We start from the raw sequence: 20855 nt of genomic DNA on the forward strand, positions 1-20855 counted from the left end.
AATACCTTCCCTAGCCACAGGACCAAGCAGCACTTGCTCAACGTGTCTCAATTATAACTTTAGTAATTGCTGCATTTTGTGCAAAAAAAATCCTTCTTGGTCTTGGTAAGATCCCTCATGACCAGGCTTGAAGTGTAATCCCTAACAACAGGATTCCATTTTTGTTTCTCCTGCTTGGGTCTCAATACCAAGGACATAAGCAGGTTCCCTGAGTGCACTGGACAGACCGCAATCGCTCTGGACTGTCCCAGTCCTCTCTTCTGTCCTGGTTATAAAACACATACAATTTCGTGGGTTAAAGTAAATTTTAGAGCTTTATTGGTCTAAGTAAAAAAGTATGAAACATTTTTGCAACAAATCCTGGTTTCCTCCCAGAAGGCTGGAGGAGGTGCCTAACTGGCTGCAGGGGCTGCAGTCTTCTGGCACAGCCGGGCCAGCAGCCCAGCCATTTGTAAAAGGGAGTTCACACCTTCTGCTATCTTCATGTGGGTGTAGCCAATTTCCTGGTGACAGAGACATTGTCAAACCTGCTGTCTGCTCCCCCAGTCTGTGTATGTTTTACTAATGACTAAACAGAACATACCCCTTACTGCTGAAAGACCAGCTCTGAGTCACTCGTACTTCAGAGAATGCATCTACTCCTATAAACCAACTAAAATGCCTTTTGATTTAAAATCAAAGCCTGTATTTCCCCATTCCTTTATAAGCAGCAAGGTGCCTGCATATGTGGACAGGTTTCAAATATGAAGAGTGATTCCCTAACACCAGCTGTTTGTCAACTCTCTGTTAATTTAATATTTTACTATCTATTGGACTAGAATCAAGTATGCACTTGAAAAACATTTTCAAGGAGTTATTTGAGGCTTTGAAATAACTAACAAATTCAGCATTACATCTGCTATTAATTTTAGCTGATCACTAAAGAGACTTCTGGCACTCCTGTGGGTGTTGAGATGCTAAACTTCAGGTGACTTCTCACTGACAAATTGATGATGCAGTGGGAAAGAAAGCAGTAATGAGTCAAGAAACACTTTCTTTGAACTAATATACAACAAATTTTTAACAGAAACCCCTGAGGCTGCCCCCAGTCACATCCTCTTCTTAAAAAGGCTCAAAAGGCCCCATCAGGAGCTGAGTTAGTACCAACCTTGATGAATTCCAGTTTCAGATATTCTGGCATTTGGAAGGTCTTACACACACGGAAGATGTTGCCAATGACATCTTCTGGAGAGTATCCAAGGCGCCACAGGTGGGCAAGAATCTGTGCAGGCAAGAATAATCCCCCATTTATCTGCCAGCTGAGTCAAGGATATTCACTTTGGAACAGCTGTATATCATTACTGAAATTGCATGTACTGTTTTTCAGCTGATTTAACCTCAAGCATCTAGCAATTGATTTCACTACAACTTCCTTTTTTGCTTCTTGGCTTATTTATCTGAAAAAACTCCTGCCCAAAAGAGATTTAGTTTATCAACTCATCTACATGGTATTGCCCTTATCTTAAAAAACAATACACATTGTGAATTCCTCAAAGCAAACAAAAAATTTTGTACAGAAATAATGCCTGGCTATACTGAAGACAAGACATGAAAACCAACCTTGTATGCTTCATCAATATTTGCATTTATGCAGTGTTGTATCATTTCCTTCACCAGCAGAGGATGAGGCTCATCACATACCTGTATCCAAGACAAGTATTACACTTAAAATGTCAGAAGACTTTGCATTAAACTTCTGGTACTTTCACCAAGTTCCTATGGAGCTGAAGAACCGAATCAGAAATATTCCATAATACAGACTAAATTTTAAATATCTGACTTTTCAGATTCTTCTATATTGTGATTCTGTAGTTCTTCTATATGGCAGACTCCACGGCATGAAACGAGAACACCCAAGTAACAGATTCCCATGTTATCACTGAGATTTCCCAGCAGCTATTGGATTTGTGTGCTCTGAGAGAGCTGTGAAGGTCTCAAAGAAGTGCCATTAGGGATGTCCTTTCGAAAGGCACAAGGGCTACTTAAAGTCTAATGCTGTAACTGCTACATACACAGGCCTGTCTGCAAGCCAGCAAAAAGGCTTATGTGTCCAAAGGAATCTCACACAGCCACAGGGCTGAACTTGTGGCAAAACTGTGTTCAGCTATTACTGACCTTAAAGACATTTTCACTGTTTATAAAGCCAAATCCAGAGTATGTGGACTGTAAGTTGTTTAATGCCTGTGAAAGAAAAAATAAGACTATTTATTTTCTGAAGTGCTCTACTTCTCACTCCCCTCCTCAGGATGAAATGCACTTCAGGAAATGATGCCAAATAAGCAGTTTGCCATTAAACAACAGAAAAAAAAAATCACAAACTTATGCTGACTTTATTTCCTCCCACAAATTTGGCATCCACTTCCCACCAATTCACTTTTAAGGAGCATTTTAAACCCTCACAAAACCAAACAGTTTAGCTACTCTTGGGCCACAAGTCACATCCTCCTTTGCTTTACCTCTCCAGAGAGAAATCCTTGAGAGCTGCAATTCAAAAGTTTTTTTGCTTTAAACAGAAGCCTTTGTTTTATTGTCTTTCTCCTTTTACCTGTCTCATATCACCTTGGGCTGTGAAGATAATGGCTTCTAGTCCATCATCTGTATATGGTACATCCTCTTTCTCAACAATTTTCAGCAGCCTGGCAAGTATTTGTGCATCTGTCAGCTTGGTGTAACGCAGCACTGCACACCGAGACTGAATAGGTTCTGAGGACAGAGATTGTCATTAGCTTCTCTATTTTCTCAAAAAACCCCACAACCAAACATATGTCTTCAGTTTCCAACAATTCTCATGTCTTTTAAAGAAAAAGGACATGCAAGCTCCAAGCAGAACACAGCCTCTCCTTAAGCACATACAATTGTTAAAGTCCTTCCCTTGAGCCCAAACGTGCTAATGGAGTTTGCCCAGATATGTGGAAATATATACAAAGCTCAGCTTCCTCTGCTCTCCTGGATTTCTGAATATAGATGTTTATCACGTTATTTTTTCAAAAGAAGTCTAAGGTGCAATGTGTTCACCTACATGCAAACTTAAGACTGTGATTCAGAAATGACAAAAAGGGTTCAATACCCAGTAAACAATACATCAAACATCCTAAACTGTGGCAGAGTTGGATGCAGATTAATCCCAAAGCAAGAGAAGTCTGCTTCTGCAGTCCATCTAAAACAGCTGCTCAGAGGGTTCCCTGACTACACAAATAAACTCTTTTATCTGCTGATGTACAGGTGGCTTGATTTTTCAGACGTACCATGCTTTTTTCTTGCAGCAAACTGGATCAAGCTATTTCTGGCAGCTGCCTTGGAAGTTAGCCAACAGTATGGAGAACATATGACATGGACACCCAGGAACCAGCAGCACTTACCTATGATTTTGTCAGAGGCATTGCACGCCAGTGCAAAGCGTGTTGTTTTGGAATAAATTTCCATTGTTCTTCTCAATGCTTGCTGTGCTCCATCTGTCATGCTGAGGGGAGACAAGGAGTTAGAGCAGATTTTGCCCTTCACTCACTCATAGGTGCAGCCTAAGAACTATTTTCATACAAGCTTCAGGTCACTGATATTAAGCTGTGCTTTGATAAACTGAGCAGCTTTTTCTAGTCATGTGAACGAACCACCCTGCAACGCAGGCAGTCACTGAGACCTCCATAACGTGCAAAATGGCATCCACTGCATGCAAAATGAAATCACTGATGCTCTGAAGAACACTGCTAAGAACATGGAGGGAGGGAATGTCCCTTTTTCATCCAGTGACATTCTCCACATGAGCCAAACTCTTTCCAAAGTGCAGGAATTACAGAATCACAAAATGGTTTGGGTTGGAAGGGACCTTAAAGCTCATCCAGTTCCAACCCCCTGCCATGGAGAGGGACACCCTCCACGAGATCAGGTTGCTCCCAGCCCCGTCCAACCTGGCCTTGAACAGCTCCAGGGATGGGGCATCTTTCCAGTAAACTGCTCTGTTTCATATCCAGAGCATTCCATGTCAATATTCAGCATGTCTTTTCAAGCAATGATCTCTTCTTGCTGTGAGTACTCCCCTAAGATCCCTGTTCAATCCATATCCATATCCTAACAAATTATTTTGAACAGCTTGATAAAGCACTCAATACTGTCCAAGACTGGAGCCCTACAGGCAGGAGAGATGCAGCACATTTCACACAGGAGCTGAGGTCAGGAAAAAACAACATACCTGTCTGCTTCATCAAGGATGATTATTTTATGCCGACCTTTCGGAAGTGTGACCTTTTGCTGGGCAAACATTTTGATTTTGTTTCTTACAACATCAATGCCTCTGGAAAAACAAGACTCATGATAAGTTGGGTGAAAATACAGAATAGATTTTTTTCAGCAGCCACAGCAGCTGAAGTGCCCCTGATTCTACCACTGTTTGTTCCTGCCCCTTCAGCTGTTTCAGCACAACTGCTGTGGAACCAAGCTTCAAGCCAGACTGTCCCACTGATTTGGATTCCAACACCAACAATCCTTGGTTTTGGGGGTCTTGAAGAAAATAATTTAACAGTAGCAATATAAATATATACAAAGCCAGTAACCTTACTTGCAGTACCACCACAAAATGACTTATGTTTGGCACAAGGGTAATAAATAAACAAAGGGAGAAGCATTTAAGATTGCTTTGCCACTCTTCCCACAGCTCCATCCACAGCCCCAGCTGCAGCTCAGAAGAGTTCAGGAAAAACAGCTGGATAGACTGAATCCTATCAACACTGAATCATATCAACACTGAATCATATCAACACAACACAGACACTTTCCTAGAGAGAGTCCATTCAAAGACTACTTTTATTAAGAAAGGATTTTACTGTTTTGTTCTGTTTACAAAAAGAATGTTGCGATTCTGTAGCTCTTCTATAACTGGTACTAACAGAACAGGTAAAGCGTACTGTGCTCAGACAACCCACCAGGAAATGCCAGAATACTTCAGGATGGCTCTGAACAGAACTTGGGAAATACAATCAGCCCTTAGTGCCTGATCCTTGGAGTACAGTCAGTGTCCTCTACACACCTCACACCCTGATCCTACGTTTTAATCCTCAGCTGCCCTTATAACCCTCATTTCTCTTACTCTAAGCACTGGAGGGTTTGAGTATAAAGAGCCTGTTCACTTTTCATTCTTAGGATCCTCATGAATGCAGTGGGCAGCTTAACTCTTTCAAATAGATTTGAGGAAAAAAGTACCAATATGGATTCTGCACTCTATCTGTTTGCATTTTCACATATGAAAGTATCTATAAAGTTTATAAAACATCAATAAATAATATCTGTGTTGATGGGTGAACACCAAAGATTGTCTTTTAGTTAGAAAGACTGCACTAAAATAAATCTTAAAGGTCTTACTGTAGCATTAAGCCCATCAAACTGGCCTCAGTTTAATGGAAACTTGCTTCTTCATTAAAAATTTGGTAAGGTTTATGGATTCTCACCTGTCATTTGAGGCATTCAGCTCCAGAACAGCATCCTTTAATGCAGGACCAAGCAGAGCACGAGCCAAACACAGGATACTGGTGGTTTTACCTGTTCCTGGAGGGCCCTAAAAATGTGACAGTGCAACAACTGCTGGTAAGTTTAAAGAAATTTCCTAAGCTGTGCTCTCTACAAATCTCCTCAGTCATGAAAAAAGGCTGCAAGAGAGGAGCTGCAGAGCACACATCAGCCTGGAAGCCATGCCTGAGCTCAGGATCCTGCTCCTAGCAGAGGAAACATGCTGCAGAGAGAAGCACAGGATGTGTTTCAGCAGGCACCTGAGGTAGATTTAAACTTGTTTCCCTGCGCATTCTGTCAAGAACATTGCTCCAAAACCACAGAACCAACATCTCCCTCACTGGTACACTCAGGCACAAAGCCCATCTGTACTGGGAGGCCATCCTGGCTAGATTTCAAATCCTGGACCAACACTGAAATACAGCACAACACAGCAATACTCACAGCAATTATAATATTTGGTACATTCCCCTCTTTTGCAAAGACCTAAGAAAGAATGATAAAAAGAAATTTTGTAAGAAAATAACAGGAGCAAATCATTTCCATTCTGTTATATTTTAAGCATCAGAAACAAGCTTCTTTTAATTCCCCTCGTATTTTAATCTTTTGAACCTTGCTCTTTCATATTTTTCAATTTTTTAATTGAAGTGTTAGAAATCAGCCCCTAGAATCATATGGAAGTATTTAAAAGCACTTAATGCCACAGGTCTTTAGTACTCTTGCCTTTCCTTTGCATCTGTTTTAATTATATAGTTGGTAGTATAATCTTTCTGTTAACAAATACTGTGCTCACAGATTAATTTGTCATAGAATTATAGAATCCTGGAATAGTTAGAATTGGAAGGGACGTTAAAGCCCATCTCATTCCACCCCCCTGCCTTGGACAGAGACACCTTCCACTAGACCAGGTTGCTCCAAGCCCCATCCAAAATCATCTTGGACACTTTCAGGGAAGAATTGATATAGAAAACACTTCTTTTCCAAAAAAAACTATTATAATTCTTTCTGCTGTTATACGAATTATATTTATTAATTGAAACAGTATTATTGTAACACTACAAATTCTCTAAACTGTAGCAAATGCTCAATTAAAACATCCCAATTGAAGAAGGCATATTTCCTTACACACCACTGAAATATCACGTAAAACTTGTAATTTTTAAAGTAAATCAGGAAGCTTTCTTCCACACACTCAAGTACAGATGTAAACATACAATAGTGTGGATCTATGCAAAAATACGGTTTTTTGAGATAACCTGTAAAAAGATACAGGGACAGCTACACACCTCCAACCTGCTCACAGTATCTTCATTTCCAACTATTTCGGACAGTTTCATGGGTCTGTACTTTTCCACCCTGTAAAAATAAAACTCCACACACTTCACCACATCTAATAACACTTTAATTGAGCTTTAGAGTGATGGACAAAGAGGATTATGCTAAGAGAGCACAGGATAAAGATGGCTGGACATGAGTTCAGTGCAAGTGCTGCAGGGTGTCTGTCATTGCCAAGCACAGCATTCCACAGCACTAATCCCTGACTCAGAGAACCCCAGAACGGTTTGGGTTGGAAGGGACCTCAAAGCCCATCCCGTTCCACCTCCTGCCATGGGCAGGGACACCTTCCACTGGGCCAGGCTGCTCCAGGTCCAGTCTGGCCTTGGGCACGTCCAAGGATGGGGCAGCCACAGCTGCTCTGGGCACCCTGTGCCAGGGCTGTACCATCCTCAAAGGTTTTACTTCCATCGGTATAAAAAAGCAAAAGGAGGAAAAAATGCTCAACTCGAACAGGAATTTGGTGCCTCAGCCTGAGGGGAGGCCACCCTGCGTGTTGTCCCATGGTCAGCACAGTGCAGGGCTGACCTTCTCTGCATTACAAGGACATGGGATTTCCTTCCATTTGTTTGTTTGTTCTCCTTCCCATTTATTCCCAGTGGTAAACAGTGGGATTTTCTTCACTATTGACTTCTGGAACTGCTCCAGACCAGGTTAGACGGGGCTTGGAGCAACCTAGTTTAGTGAAAGGTGACCCTGCCCGTGGCAGGAGGCTGGAACGAGACGGCCTTTAAGATCCCCGCCAACCCAAACCATTCTGTCATTCCTGCCTTCCCAGCCCCGGCAACAGACGGGAAAGTCACAGGGCGCAGGCAGAGTTCCGGTTCCGCTCCAGACTGAGCTCCTGCAGCCCGGCGGGCACCGGGGGACAGCGCTGAACGCGCGGGTCCGGCCCTGGCCGGGTCCGGCCGCCACGCTCCCCTCAGCCGCCACAACCCCCGCCTTCCCGCCACCAGCGGCCCGCCCTCACCCCATTGGCTCTGCCGCGCACAGTCCCGCCTCCCTCCCCGCTCTGCACCAATCACCGCGCGCCCCGCCCGCCCTTCGCCCCGCCCCCTCTCCGTCCGGCGGGCGGCCATGGCGGCTGAGGGCGGCCGCGCTGCCCCTGCTCACCAGGGCAGCTCGTAGTGGCCGCTGCCGCCGCCGGGCGCGGCCCCCGCGGGGTCGGTGGCTCCCCGCTTCTCGCCTGCCGACGGCCCGGCCTTCTCATCCTCCGCCATTTCCACCTCCATGGCGGCGCAGCTGGTGCTCCCCGCCCGTCTCCTTGTTGTTGCCGCCGCCGTGAGGGGAGGGAGGGCCGCGGGCGGGCCCGCCTCTGGGGCGGGCTGGCGGAGGCAGCCGGGGGTGTGCGCTCCGCCGCCGGGGGTGTGCGCTCCGCCGCCGGGGGTGTGCGCTCCGCCGCCGGGGGTGTGCGCTCCGCCGCCGGGGGTGTGCGCTCCGCCGCCGGGGGTGTGCGCTCCGCCGCCGGGGGTGTGCGCTCCGCCGCCGGGGGTGTGCGCTCCGCAGCCGGGGGTGTGCGCTCCGCCGCCGGGGGTGTGCGCTCCGCAGGCGGGGTGTGCGCTCTCCAGGCGGGGTGTGCGCTCTGCCGCCGGGGGTGTGCGCTCCCCAGGCGGGGTGTGCGCTCCCCAGGCGGGGGTGTGCGCTCCCCAGGCGGGGGTGTGCGCTCTGCTGCCGGGGGTGTGCGCTCTCCAGGCGGGGTGTGCGCTCTCCAGGCGGGGGTGTGCGCTCTCCGGCCGGTCTCCGGCTTCTGTGGCCGCTGCGTGAGGCGGGGAGGAGGCAGCCCGGGCCCGTGATGGCCGTGCCGGGCTGGGCCGTGTCGGGGAAGGATTGTTGGTGAGGGGAGAACATTCTCAGCACGGCTGGGTGGGCTTGTACTCGTCCGTTTGGGCTTCCTACCCTACTGCTTGTTAAGATAGTAACATGTTTGCATTTCAGGGGTCTGAAACTTTGCTTTTTCTATCTACCTCTATTCCTCCCCCCGCCTCCAAATGAAAACAATAGAAGATGCATTGCAAAATATTGTAAGCAGTTTTGTTATAGTTGGGGGATGATTCTGGCTCTATTTATTGAACACATATAATCTGTAAAGGTTGCCTAGGGAAGCGCTGGCTGCCCTGTTTCTGAAGTGTTTAGGGCAGGTTGGATGGGCTTGGAGCAATCTTGTCTACTGGAAAGTGTCTCCATGGCAGGGGGTGGAATGAAATGGACTTGAAGATCCTTTCCAACCCAAACCATTCTGGGATTCTATGATTCTGACTGTTCTTTTCCAGTTTAAGTAAAGGTGCCTCATCCACCTCATTCAAGACTCCTTTTCTTTTCTTAATTTATAATTTTAATGAGGTGCTATGGTACCAAGCTTATTGGTGCCCCTACATGCTACCAGCCCTTGACAGAGAACTGGGTTGTTTCCATAGCATCAGAATTTGGAAATCAGTACTGAATCTCAACCTCAGTAGTTACTGGGGCCTTGGTACATCTTTCAGCTCTGTTTATGCTCCACATAATTAATGACATTTGTGTTAGCTCAGTGCACAGAGCATCTGTCCTTCAGTCTGGGCCCTGATTCCTTGGGAAGTGTTTCTAATTTAAGATTGGTGTGAGGCAGGAACTCAGAACTGACCATATTTGCAGCTCAGTGTGAGCAGTGATGCTCCTCTGAGGGAGTAACTTCCTCTTACTCATCACAACATTTGTATTCCTGTGTTACTGTCAGTGCCTGTTATTGGTATTTTGAGGCTGACATATGAGCATTTGCCTTCAGCCTGTAAAACTGGTTCTGCCTGTGGCCTGACAGTGATGGAGTTTAACGAGTTTCTCCTAAGACTCTAAAACTCTGGAGGGTGAAGTTTCTGGTTTGTGAAGTGCAGTCTCATATCTGAGTTTTTATGGTAAGTGTTTAATCTTGTTTTGCACTCTGTTTTTATTAATAGCTGTAGTAGTTCCTAGTGGTTGTGGGATAACTGTTATGTAAGGGTAAAAATGGAATTGTTCTGCACCCTTCACGTGTCTGGCTGCGTTAACATCAGCAGTGGATTGACCACCTCCAGTGGAGGTAAGGAAGGTTAATAAATAACACCACAATTATATTATATGCCATATGAGGGGAAGAGTTTGCTCTTTTTTTTTTTTTTTGGTATTTAAACTGCTTGTTCCTGTAATACTCTAACTCACTCTGTTACTCTTTAGATTTCATTTTCTGCAGTGCTCATCAGAACCCAGCATGAGACAGTGAAATGCTGCTGGTCACAACAGCCTGTCAGTGCAGCACCCTGGACATGCTTTGATTTCTTGCCAAACTAAACAGGAGTTCTGCTCTTAGGAAGTACCAGCTTCTAGATAAGATATCACTTTCCTGGCTAGCATTAATTCTACCACTCCACGTGTGGAATTGCTGCTGATAAGCACTCAAAGGACAATAAGAAAGGCTAATGATAAGAATTGTTGCAGAGAGCCTGATGACAGATTTTGTGATATGTTTCTGCTAACAGTTGAAATGTGGTTTTGAGCATGGTCTCCTAAAGAGCTGCAGCCCTAACGTAGGCAGGAGCTCTCACAGTGGTTTATCAAACACAGAACAAGTATTTATTGAAGGCACAACAAAATTGCTAGGGAAAGGTGGCAGGTGGACAGGCACATGTGAGCTGAAAGTTTTAAAACCCATCATGTCCCAAAATCCGAACAGTTCTTATTGTAGTCTGGCAGCTGAGATCACAGGATACATCCAGAGTGAAATGAATTCCAAATTCAATGCTGAAATAGCAGAACTTTTGGCGTGTCACCAGCAGTGCCTAAATACACGTGTATGCAGATGTACTGTGTTATCCTGAAAGGAGAACACTCCTGAATTTAAGATGATTCTTTCAGAGCTTTCTCCCTCACCCCCCAAAAGATGTATAGAAAAGCTTGCTAAGTACTTGTAATCAGCATAGAGTACAGAGAAAGGCTTTTTGCTGATGGTTTATTCATCAGTGGGAGTGATCCTCTTCAGTGTATTCAAACAGCATCTATTACTAGTAGTGGAGATCCCCGTCAGAGAAATAAATCATGATCTTGGCCCAGCAGCAAGGAAGTCCCAGCTGCAGATTCTTGAGGTGTAGGGAACAAGTCTTCTACAGATCATATGGAAGCTCCTCTCAGACCAGCTCTAGTCAAGGGCTCAAGCTCCAGTCCCCGTGGGGAAGCTGAAGCCCAGCACAACATGTTTTGTCAGAGAATTGGGTAAATGCAGAAGTTGTGGCAAAATAACTGCTGCTTTGCATGCTCTGGTTGGTGAAAGTGAGTGTGGCTTGTTTGGAGTTTGAACAACAAATTGAAAGTAGAACATACTAAAAGTGAGGCAGGAGCTGAAGACAGTGAAAAGCAAGAGCAAGGGTGATGTGAGGTGTAAAACCCAGAAATCAATAAAAATAAAGCATGAGAGGAAACTTAACTTTTGGCAATTGTTAGCAAAAAGTATGGATCTGTATATTCAGTAATAAAAATTTCTTATGTGCAGTGGTTTGGGGAGGGAAGGGAGAACCATTTACTGTTCAAGGTTGTTTTGCTTTCGGGTTAAATCTGTGAGTTCAGCTAACTGTTACTGTTAGGGCTAACAGTCATGCATGTTATGCTGCAGGTGTAGAAGGCCAGGGGCTGAGACCTTAAGCTGCAGTTTTGAGAGAAGTGCAGGGTTCCTTGGGCTGTGCATCGCTGGCCCCACTGCTGCAGTTACAGCTCCAGCTGCAGCCGCTGCTGTTTGACAGCCACAGGTGGGTCACAGAGCACAGATCACCTCGCTGCCAGGGACTGTGCAGCCTGCAGTCCCCTTGCAGGCTGTCCCTCTCTGTGCTCTCTCCCTTTCACACAGCTAGGCAGGAGAGAGGGGAATGAATTCTTGTGCTCCCAACCATTTTATCTTGTGGTCACTGAGGCCGAAAGCAGAGAGCAGAGCTAGAACAAATAGCGGGAGTGGAAGTAATGATGGGGCTGTTAGAAGGGAGGCTGGCTGGTGCTTCAGGAAATAGGGCATCACCACATTAGGAGGTTTCCTGGGCCTGACGTGTCTGCACCCAAGACTGACAGGGGCCCTGATTCCTGCAGAGCTGCTGTGCTTGACCTCTAGAGCAGGATGGGAGGATGCTGTCAGTTCATGCAGGTATTCACTTGTCCTTGTTCTTGTAGCATCATGAGCCCTGTCCATTCTTCATGTGTTTATCCATACAGTGGCCCTAGGGGTACAGCTGCGCTGAGCTAATTTTATGGGTACCCTTTAAAATCTCTTGCTAAGTGTAATGACTGAGGTCCCACATTCTCTCTTCACAAACACACGACGATCTCCCTGTTTTATTTCTCCATCCACTGCCTCATCCTTACTCTTGTGCATTGCCAAGAGCTGCAGAGCAACAGCAGCTCACCAGCACACTCTGGGTAAATACAAAGTGACACCTGAGCACTTTTATTGCAGCATCTCACTGCTTTTTACATTTTCATGAAGTCCCTTTAAATATTTTTTTTTAATGCTGCCACACAAAATTTTAAGCAGTGTGCCACCAACATCTGCAGTTAGGAAATTCATAGTGCTGGAAGTGAGGCAAGGCACAGGTCGAGGTGACAGAGCAGCTGGAAAGATCAAGTTCAGCTTATTGCTACTGGGAGACTCTAAAGTTGCACATCTTTACAAATCTTTTCTATAAGCATCTGAAAATATTTAAAAGAATGGGTTTTAAGTGCCATTTTAAGCCAGAGAAGCTTTATTATGATTTTTCTGCATGTGTTGAGGCATTTGTCCAGAGCTTTACACTAGGTTACAAGAAGAGGATGCAGCAGCAGTGACTAGCCAGTCCTACTCTCCTGCCGTTTGGATGCTTAAGACTGAAAAAGTGACTGAAAGTTCCTTTCTTTTTCTTTGAGCACATAATAGAGAGCATCGAGTGTCCAGCCCAAGTCCAGCCGCGTGGTTGCAGCTTTAGTCAGCAGAGGGAGTATGGACACCTGGGTTAAAGCCACACAGGTCACCCATGACATCCAAGAAAATACACTTTCTCCTAGAATTTCTCTTTTGTCTGCAAAACCAGGTGAATTATCTACGCATACTTTTTTCCTAGATGCCAAAATGCAGCTGTTGGCTCCTAACACAGCTGATGAAGCTGAAAGTGTAGGAGAGGGGAATGATCTTTAGTGCTTGCCATGCTTTTTCTTCTGGTGCAGCCTCCCTGGGAGCACCTGCTGGTGAGGCTGGTATGGAGCATCACCTTTTCTCCTCTGTGTCAGGATCTTCTGTCACCATTAGTGACAGCAGCAGGGTTCTGTTTGCCTCCAGGGAGGTCACAGCCTTCACCTTTTTACTGAGGAAGCTGAGAAGGTGACTCTGTGCATGACTCACTGCCCAATGAAGATGTTGCAATGATCATCCTGCAGACCAAGTGCTTGCTGGGGCTCCCTTGTGTAAGGGGAAGGATCTTAGAGAAGAAGAAGGAACATGATGGCTCTGTGAGCTTTCTGCTTGAAGACTCAGCCCCAAGCTGGTGCAGAACCAGAGGAATGATTTGGGGGCTCTGATGAATGGTACAATCCAAGAGTTTGAAATGGAGGTAGGCAATATGGGTTCATGCATTCTTTTACCAGTGTGCCACTCTCTTTGCATTTTCAGATGTAACACTTGGTCTCTGTTTCCCATAAAAATGGGAATGTGGACTGGCTTGATTTATGTTTACCAGAAACTTCAAAAGGAATTTGCAACAAATATGATATAAAGGGAATTGTAGTTTTTAATGTCACAGTATTGCTTGACTTTTGGTCAGACACCATGTAGCCATGATACAGCACAATACTGCCAGAGTGCATCCAGCATTTGTCCTTCCTTGTGCTCGTTCCTTGCATTAGCAGTCTGGGAACATTCTCCACTGACTGCCCCTAATTGGTACTGCATGACATTATGCAACTCATTTCAGCTGCATCTAGTCTCTTAAATGCTGGGCAAAATTTGATCAGAGACCTTGTGTGGCTGAATGCAACAGAATAATCTTGGCATTCATCTGCATTCATTCTGTACACGTCACAGATGGAACTGCAATAGTGTTGTTGTTTATCAGCATTCTAGGATTTAACTTCCAGTCCAAGCTCTGGAACTCTGGATTCATTCAAGTCTGCAGAGCATGGATTTAGAAGTATCAGAAGGAAGAGCTGCTGTATTCCAAGCTATCAAGTTCCTAATCATAAAGGATGAATTTAGCAAAAGGTCAAGGTAAGGGTCAAGTCTGGTTTGATTTAAAGTGTTCGTGATAGAAAATGTGAGAAAAATAGCAAAAATAAAAAAGGAGTTATCATCTTCAGATCTCTGTGTGCATTCTTCTGCCTCTCATGTGTGTGGGTTTTTATTGTGTTGGTTTTTCCTCTTCCTTTCATTCTGACTGCTCTGCTATGACTTATTTCTCATTTGCTCAGCCCTACAGGGGAGGTATTCTAAGAGCTAAAATTCATTAGGCAGTAATTAAAGCAACGAAGGAGGCATGTTAATGTAAAACATTACATTTCTTCTGTGGTTTTCAAGAAATAACTCTTCTGCATGAGTCATCTTTTAGGAAGTCTGTCAGAAAGTAACAAGTAGCATCTTTCTTTCCCTTAAGATTCCAGGATTCACAGGAAGCTCGGGCTTCTCAGAAAGTTTTTGTAAGCGTCCTATGCAAAATAATTAAAGTCAGAACCAGTCAGTGCTCATGGAAGGGCTCCTGAGGGGAGGCACAGCCAGTGCTGGATTTGAGCTGTGAGGGACTGATGGCTGTTCCTCTGCACACAACTAGAGATGACAAATGACATCTGCACCTTCACATCATCTTCTCAGGAAAGCAAAGGATTGCAGAGGATTGTTTTCTCTACTGGTAACAAGGGGGGTCTGTTACTGGGGGCACGAGGAAATGGAAGAGGGCTGTGTGTCTATCTGGGAAGAGATCTCTTTCCCCATGAAGGTGCTTATTCTGGCCTCAGGAGTGATCCTATTCTAAAAGGCACTTTTCTATTCTAAAGGTACTTTTGCAAGTGCTTTTAGTTCTATTCTAAAGGCACTTGCAAAACAATCTTTAGAGTGATATAATTTTGGGATGTGAGTGAAGTGTGGCAAAGTAGAGAGAGGAATTACCCAGAGAATTCAAAGCAAGAGCGTGTGCAAGTGGCTGGAGTAAATATTAAGCTCTCCTAACTAAACCTTGAGGGGATTTTAATGCAACTGTGCTGACTGCACATCTTGGATTCCCCCTCTGAGGCAGTGACTCCCTGCAGGATCCCCACTGCAGGACACCAGCTGAGTGTGTTCCCCTCTGGGTCAGCACACAGACATTCTGGGTGCAGTTTCCCTTTGTGATCCTCTGCACAGAAAGCAGCTTTCATTCTTCCACCCTGCACCCCTGCCCCTCCTTGATGTCCTGGGCACTTGCCAGCCTGTGACCAACTGTCCCCAAGAAATATTTGCTTCCTGTTTTTTTTTTTGCTTAGACCTCCAGAGGCCTCGTTTTTAATGAATAAAACATGAGCTGTTCTCCTGGAGCCATGAAGGGAAGAAACCACTGCCAGTGCTTTTTATTGCTGTGGTTGCTGATGCCTCTGGCCTCACTGACAAGGAGAACAGAGGAGAGAGGAAAGGGCTCGAGGGTTTAGTCCAGTGGCTGTTTGCAGTGTGAGCTGTGCTGTGGAGCCAATACTGAGGAACAGCTGACTTTGTAATACCTTATTTCAAGCAGTTTGTAACCAAGGAATTAAAACATTTCAGTTTGAACTGAAATTTTTGATGGCTAATGCTTGGTTTTCAGTCTCTTCTCCACCTTTTTATCCTTATTATTTTATTATTTGTCCAGATGAATGTAGAGTTGTACAATCTCTTGTCATAGCTGAATCACACCTTGATTTTTCTATGAGTTTCAAGAGTTGATCAAAATTCCTTTACATTAGCTTAATTTTTCTTGCAGCTCCTCTTGTCTTGGCACTTAGTTCAGAGTTAATAGGATATGCAAACAATAATATTAAGTAGTTGGTTACTGTGCTTGAGCTCCTACTTTGAAGACTTAATGGATGAAGTGAAAGGATGTCAAATACTGCTTTCTTACCCATATGAGTAAATACAAAAAGTATTTACTATGGGGTTTTTTTCTGGGCTTTAGGAACTCTTATCCCCTAAACATCATTTGTCCTGGAGATTTCTAGGCTGCCAAGCAGAGCTTTTCATGCAGGTATTTCTTTTGGCTGTTATACTGGTACCAGAGCTGAGATCTGAGACTCATTCCCACACCATTTCTGCATCCTCCTTAATAATTCTCCTAAGACAGTCCCTGAATTCAGTACTCGTATCAGCTAAGAACAGGTCAGTTTGGTAGATATATTTTTACAATTGTTTCCAAGTCGTTCTTGGATTTAGCTTTCCAGTTCTGCATGTGTGCTTATTAATGACATTTTGATAGAAACTTTACTTGAATGGCTAAAAATCTCTTTCATCCAGGTGGCACATTTACTGGAGAAAAGATGCTGCCAGTATACAGGTGGCAAAACTAAACCAGGAAAGTTTGAAATGCCTTGCCCAAGAAGAGAGAGGTTTGGCCTTTATTCCCTATACTGAGCACATTTGACTTCCTTCTTTAATGACTTACACAATTACATTTGTGCAGGGTTTATGCATATAATAAGCATGTCTGTATGCATGTATTTACATGTTTGTACATGCAGGGTATTTGTGTAGGACACTGTACAGGTTTGTTTAAATACAAATTGACCAACAGCTCAGACAAAGGTTTTAGATTTTGAAGAGTATTAGTTTTAATCCCTAAACATGAAATGCAGATTCCTCCACTCCTACAATGGATATTTGGTGATTATTTAGTTATTTCATCCACTTCTTAAATTAAACAAAGTTGTTCAAGACATTTGCTCAGCATTTCAGTTGTTATTAATGTAAAATATGGTTTATTGCTGCACTAGAGGAGGGTTCTTAGTCAGGCAAGGTGCTTCCCAAGCAGTAGGGCTGTATAAACTGTGTGCTCTAAGTCCTCTGTGGACTATACTGTTCTTCAGAGACATCCCTTTTTGTCTGATCAGTGAATTCCTATTTTAAAACCTCCTGAAATGCCACGGCATAAAGTGATAAAGGTGCTGAAAGGTCACAAAATGTTACATATTGTCATTAGAGTGAATGTGAGCTGGACTTGAGCTGTTGCTTTCGCTGCCTTCTAGGGGTTCATCTCCTGTTGATGGGCGATACAGCAACGCTGATGCCACCTGCACTGAGTTCTTTCACTGTAGGAGACTTGTTGGAGTGGAGTAAAGAAATGCAGAGCTGCAAACACAATCTTTGTTGTAAAGTGCATCTATAGCAGCTTTAAAAATGGGATGGATTGTACAGATTATCTGCCAGAAGCTTCACTGGGCTTAACTGTGAGTGGATGGTTTGACCTAATACATCCAGAATACAGCAGAATCCCCATTATGAACTTCCCTTGTATCAGAGCATTGTAATAATCACAACTGTGCTTAGTAAACCTCATCTCAGAATGGAAATGTAGAAAATAACCTCAGGGTACAGTGCTACAGCCTGTTGTGTGCACATCAAGTGAAAGGTGTACAGAGGAACAAGATACACCTCACCTGGTCTAGACTGTAGGTTATAAATCAGTTTATTAGAACTGGAATTTTATGGAAATGAACTATTGAAAAGATGGCTGCCAGAAGTAGACTTTATTTCCCCAATGCATCAGTCAGTGTAAGCAAGGTATTTGACTTCTTTATGTAGCTGGAAAACAGAGTAGAAGGGAAGAGTATAATTAGAAAATCCTATGCTACAGCAAAGTGGATCTTTATTGAAGAAATGAAGGGTTTAGAAACTAAAAGCTTATGCTGTCTCTTAATGACATCCCATTGCACCTCAAAAATACAGCACAGGGAAAGGCTTGACCCTGATTAGGGAACTGTGCACCTGCAGTGCACTGTGCACAGCAGTGCACGCTCGCTGTGGAGCTGATTAATCTAATTGATTTCCTGGATATAGTTCCTGGAGGTGGAGTTAAACCTGGATTTATGACTTTTGCTAAATTTGGGCTGCTATTCCTTGTTGAACTCAGCGGGCTGGGAGCACAATGTGCTTCCTAGCACCGGGTGCTTGGATGAAGTTTCATGGCAATGGTGACAAAACCATCTCTCACTGAGACAAGCCCATACAGGCCAGCTGTGGGTTGTGGAGCTGGGAAGTGATTGCAAACTGCTGCTGCAGAGATCAGGGACTTCCAGCAGAGCTGGGTGGCAGCACGCCCTTGCTGAGGCCTTGGCTTTGGCAGTCTCCAGGCACGTTTCCTGTGAAAACAAATGGCAGAATTGCTGTGGGACAGGTCTTGTTTTGTGTTGGGAATGATGCCTGCCTCCTGCAAGCCCACACTGGTACACAAGTATTTCACTCTTCTGTCTGCTCTGGGATATGGGCTTACAAGATTTTTTCATACACTTGGACGCCTCTCAAAACAGCACAGTCCCAAGGCAGCAATGATGGATGGAGTGGTTCCAACAAGGTTCTACTTTCTTTTCATCTGCTGCCCAGAATGACCTGCTTATGTACTTCTAGATCTACCAGGGACACAAACTGGTCTTTAAATATAGCAATGTGGGTTTTTTTGCAATGTGGGGATAGGGAGAGTGAAACTGCTCTGCAAGTTTGAAGTGCTGTTTACAGGGGTCATCTCTCATATCCTCTTTATGTTCCATGGAAACAACTTCAGGGCTTCAGTCACATCAGCCCTGTAAAGAAGGATCTGCATGAGCTGGGTATTCTAAGTGGGGAAATTGTTAGACTTCAACTCCTTGACTTTTGGCACCTGAAAGTCACAGCAGTATGTCATTTGGATGGCAATTCTCTCTGGAAGTACAATATGGCTTTGCTTTATGACCTTGATGTCACAAAGCATTAATAATCTCTTAAATCTACCCCACTTGCAAACAAAAAAAAAAAAAAAAACAACCCAACGAGGTAAAATAATTTGTTTGGATTTTGGGTTGGTATTTGTAATCTGCTTAAAAATCACAGCTTTTGGTGGGACACATAGGTGTGAATGCAGAGGGTTTCTCTGCCAAACTTGCCTGGATACAATAAATAAACAAATTTCAGTCTGCTGGGAGGACAGCTGTTTCCATGACATTTTAAGCCCAGTTTGTAAGTATCTTTATCTCTTTTCTTAGCATGCTAAATGGGCATTACATGGCTTAATTTATATTTGTGTTTTGCATAACAAAAAAAAAAAAAAGCAGCTTATTTTAATTTCTTATTTCCTTTGTTCAATAAACATCTCAGATAGTAACCTGCTATTTCTGTTTTGTTACCACAAACATTCTTAGAAGTATTGCAAAAGATGTGAAATGGAAGGTACAGGTGAATTACTGACTGGAACAGGCCAGATGCCTGTTCAGGCAAACACCCCCTTTGAGAAGTTCCCTGTTACCACAGGCTCAAAGAAAAGAGAAAAAAACCTCAAGTGTGGTATACAACAATCACAGAATCTGTTCAGAGAAGTTGACTTTTCTTCAAGAGTTGAGTTGTCTCATACTTTAAAATTTTAATTAGAATTACATCGTTACTGCTGCAATATAACTATGTTAATTACCTCTAATATATTCTGGCATTGAATTCCACAGGATAATTTACTTTAATTGTATTTTCCCAGTTGTTAGCTTTATATTTGGGTTTTTTCACTTATTAACTTCATATTTGTTGTATATTATATTGAGCTCATCTGTCAGTACTTAGGACTGGAACAGAGAAGGCAGCATTAGCTCTTTTAATGTGTGCCTTCCAGATTCATTCTGATGAGTTAAAGCATGTTACAGATCAGGTTAGTATCACTGTTTCTCTTCTGCTCTTGTGAAAGCAGTTGTTGACACGCAGGGAGTTTCCATTTTACACCAGCAGTAAAACCAAAAAATGGATTACAATCCAATTCTCATGTGTTGCTGTACAGTGCTCTGCAGAACACCACCCTGGCTGCATTTTCACTGTGATTCTTTCTTACTGGAACATATGTAGTTCATGTAGTGCAATTAATACAACTAAATTGACAGGAAACTGAAGGAGTGTGTGCAAGTTCCTGGATCTGGGTTGTATCATGGCATTTGACAGCCAAAATCCATGTTATGAAGGATTTTCTGTAATAAACATTCTAAAATGAAAATGAACACCTGGCAAAGGATCAAACTTTTTCAACCTTTCTACATCTGTTTTAGTAAGGCTGGGATTTCTGGGAGTCGAGGCTGCCCTTTGCTCCTGGCAATTCCTGCAGCAATATCCAGCTGGTGAGTGAGGTCATTTGGGGCATCTTGCTACTCTCCTGTCACAGGATGTAATATTTCTGTATAAAGAAATAACCTCCTTTTATAAACCCTTTTATAATATTTCTGCATAAAAAATAACCTATTTTTTATAAACCTTTTCTTTAAACCTTTTACCATCTTACTGAGAACTGGCAGCAGGGATCAGTGGATGGTTCTGCAGTGCTCTCCTGGTGACAGGATAACAGCCTATTCCATCAGAACTGAGACATGATGTGCTGAGGGTTTGGGCTGGGTATTTATGCTCTGCCTATTCCTGTGGTATTTAAATTAGGTCAGACATGGTCTTTGGTTTGAAACCTCTCCTTAATTGAAAGTATCCCTTTTTGGCAGGAAGCAGAGGGCAGTTGGTTGTACTGTTAACAGCCTCCTACCATTTCCAGACTCCTTCTTGCCTTACACAGGAAAATTGCTACTATTCCATACCTCACATAGAGCTCTGGCAGAGCTCATTACTGTGAGACTTATATCCCAGCCAGTACACAAACCTGTTTGGGACCAGCTGGCTGCTTTAGTGACTGGGAATCAGTGCACTGGAGGTGATCCTGCATGGGACTGTGGGCCTTCATGCTCCAATTTTTCTCATCTGCAAGTTGTTACAAAGATTGTTCCTTGTGTGCCTTGGGATCTTCTGGGAAAGCATCCCCTATGTTAAATTACAG

General features: G+C 43.9%; 2 protein-coding genes across 2 annotated transcripts in view; one reads left to right on the forward strand and one right to left on the reverse strand.

Annotated features, from left to right (window-relative positions):
* Positions 1-286: 286 nt before the first annotated feature.
* Positions 287-8250, reverse strand: RFC2 (replication factor C subunit 2). Its single transcript, XM_038158388.1, has 11 exons — positions 7984-8250; positions 6822-6891; positions 5980-6021; positions 5478-5584; positions 4226-4327; positions 3399-3499; positions 2585-2742; positions 2155-2220; positions 1600-1680; positions 1148-1261; positions 287-503 (listed from the first exon to the last, which is right to left on the reverse strand). The coding sequence occupies exons 1-11, from the start codon at positions 8100-8102 to the stop codon at positions 393-395; spliced, it is 1071 nt and encodes a 356-aa protein (XP_038014316.1). The 5' UTR covers positions 8103-8250; the 3' UTR covers positions 287-392.
* Positions 8251-13978: 5728 nt separating this feature from the next.
* Positions 13979-20855, forward strand: part of CLIP2 (CAP-Gly domain containing linker protein 2) — a 95192-nt gene continuing 88315 nt past the window's right edge. Inside the window, exon 1 of the mRNA XM_038157909.1 lies at positions 13979-14092. The gene's annotated coding sequence lies outside the window, so the exon portion shown is untranslated. The remainder of the gene's footprint in view (positions 14093-20855) is intronic.

Source organism: Motacilla alba, chromosome 19 (genome assembly GCF_015832195.1).
Source record: "Motacilla alba alba isolate MOTALB_02 chromosome 19, Motacilla_alba_V1.0_pri, whole genome shotgun sequence".
Taxonomy (NCBI): domain Eukaryota; kingdom Metazoa; phylum Chordata; class Aves; order Passeriformes; family Motacillidae; genus Motacilla; species Motacilla alba.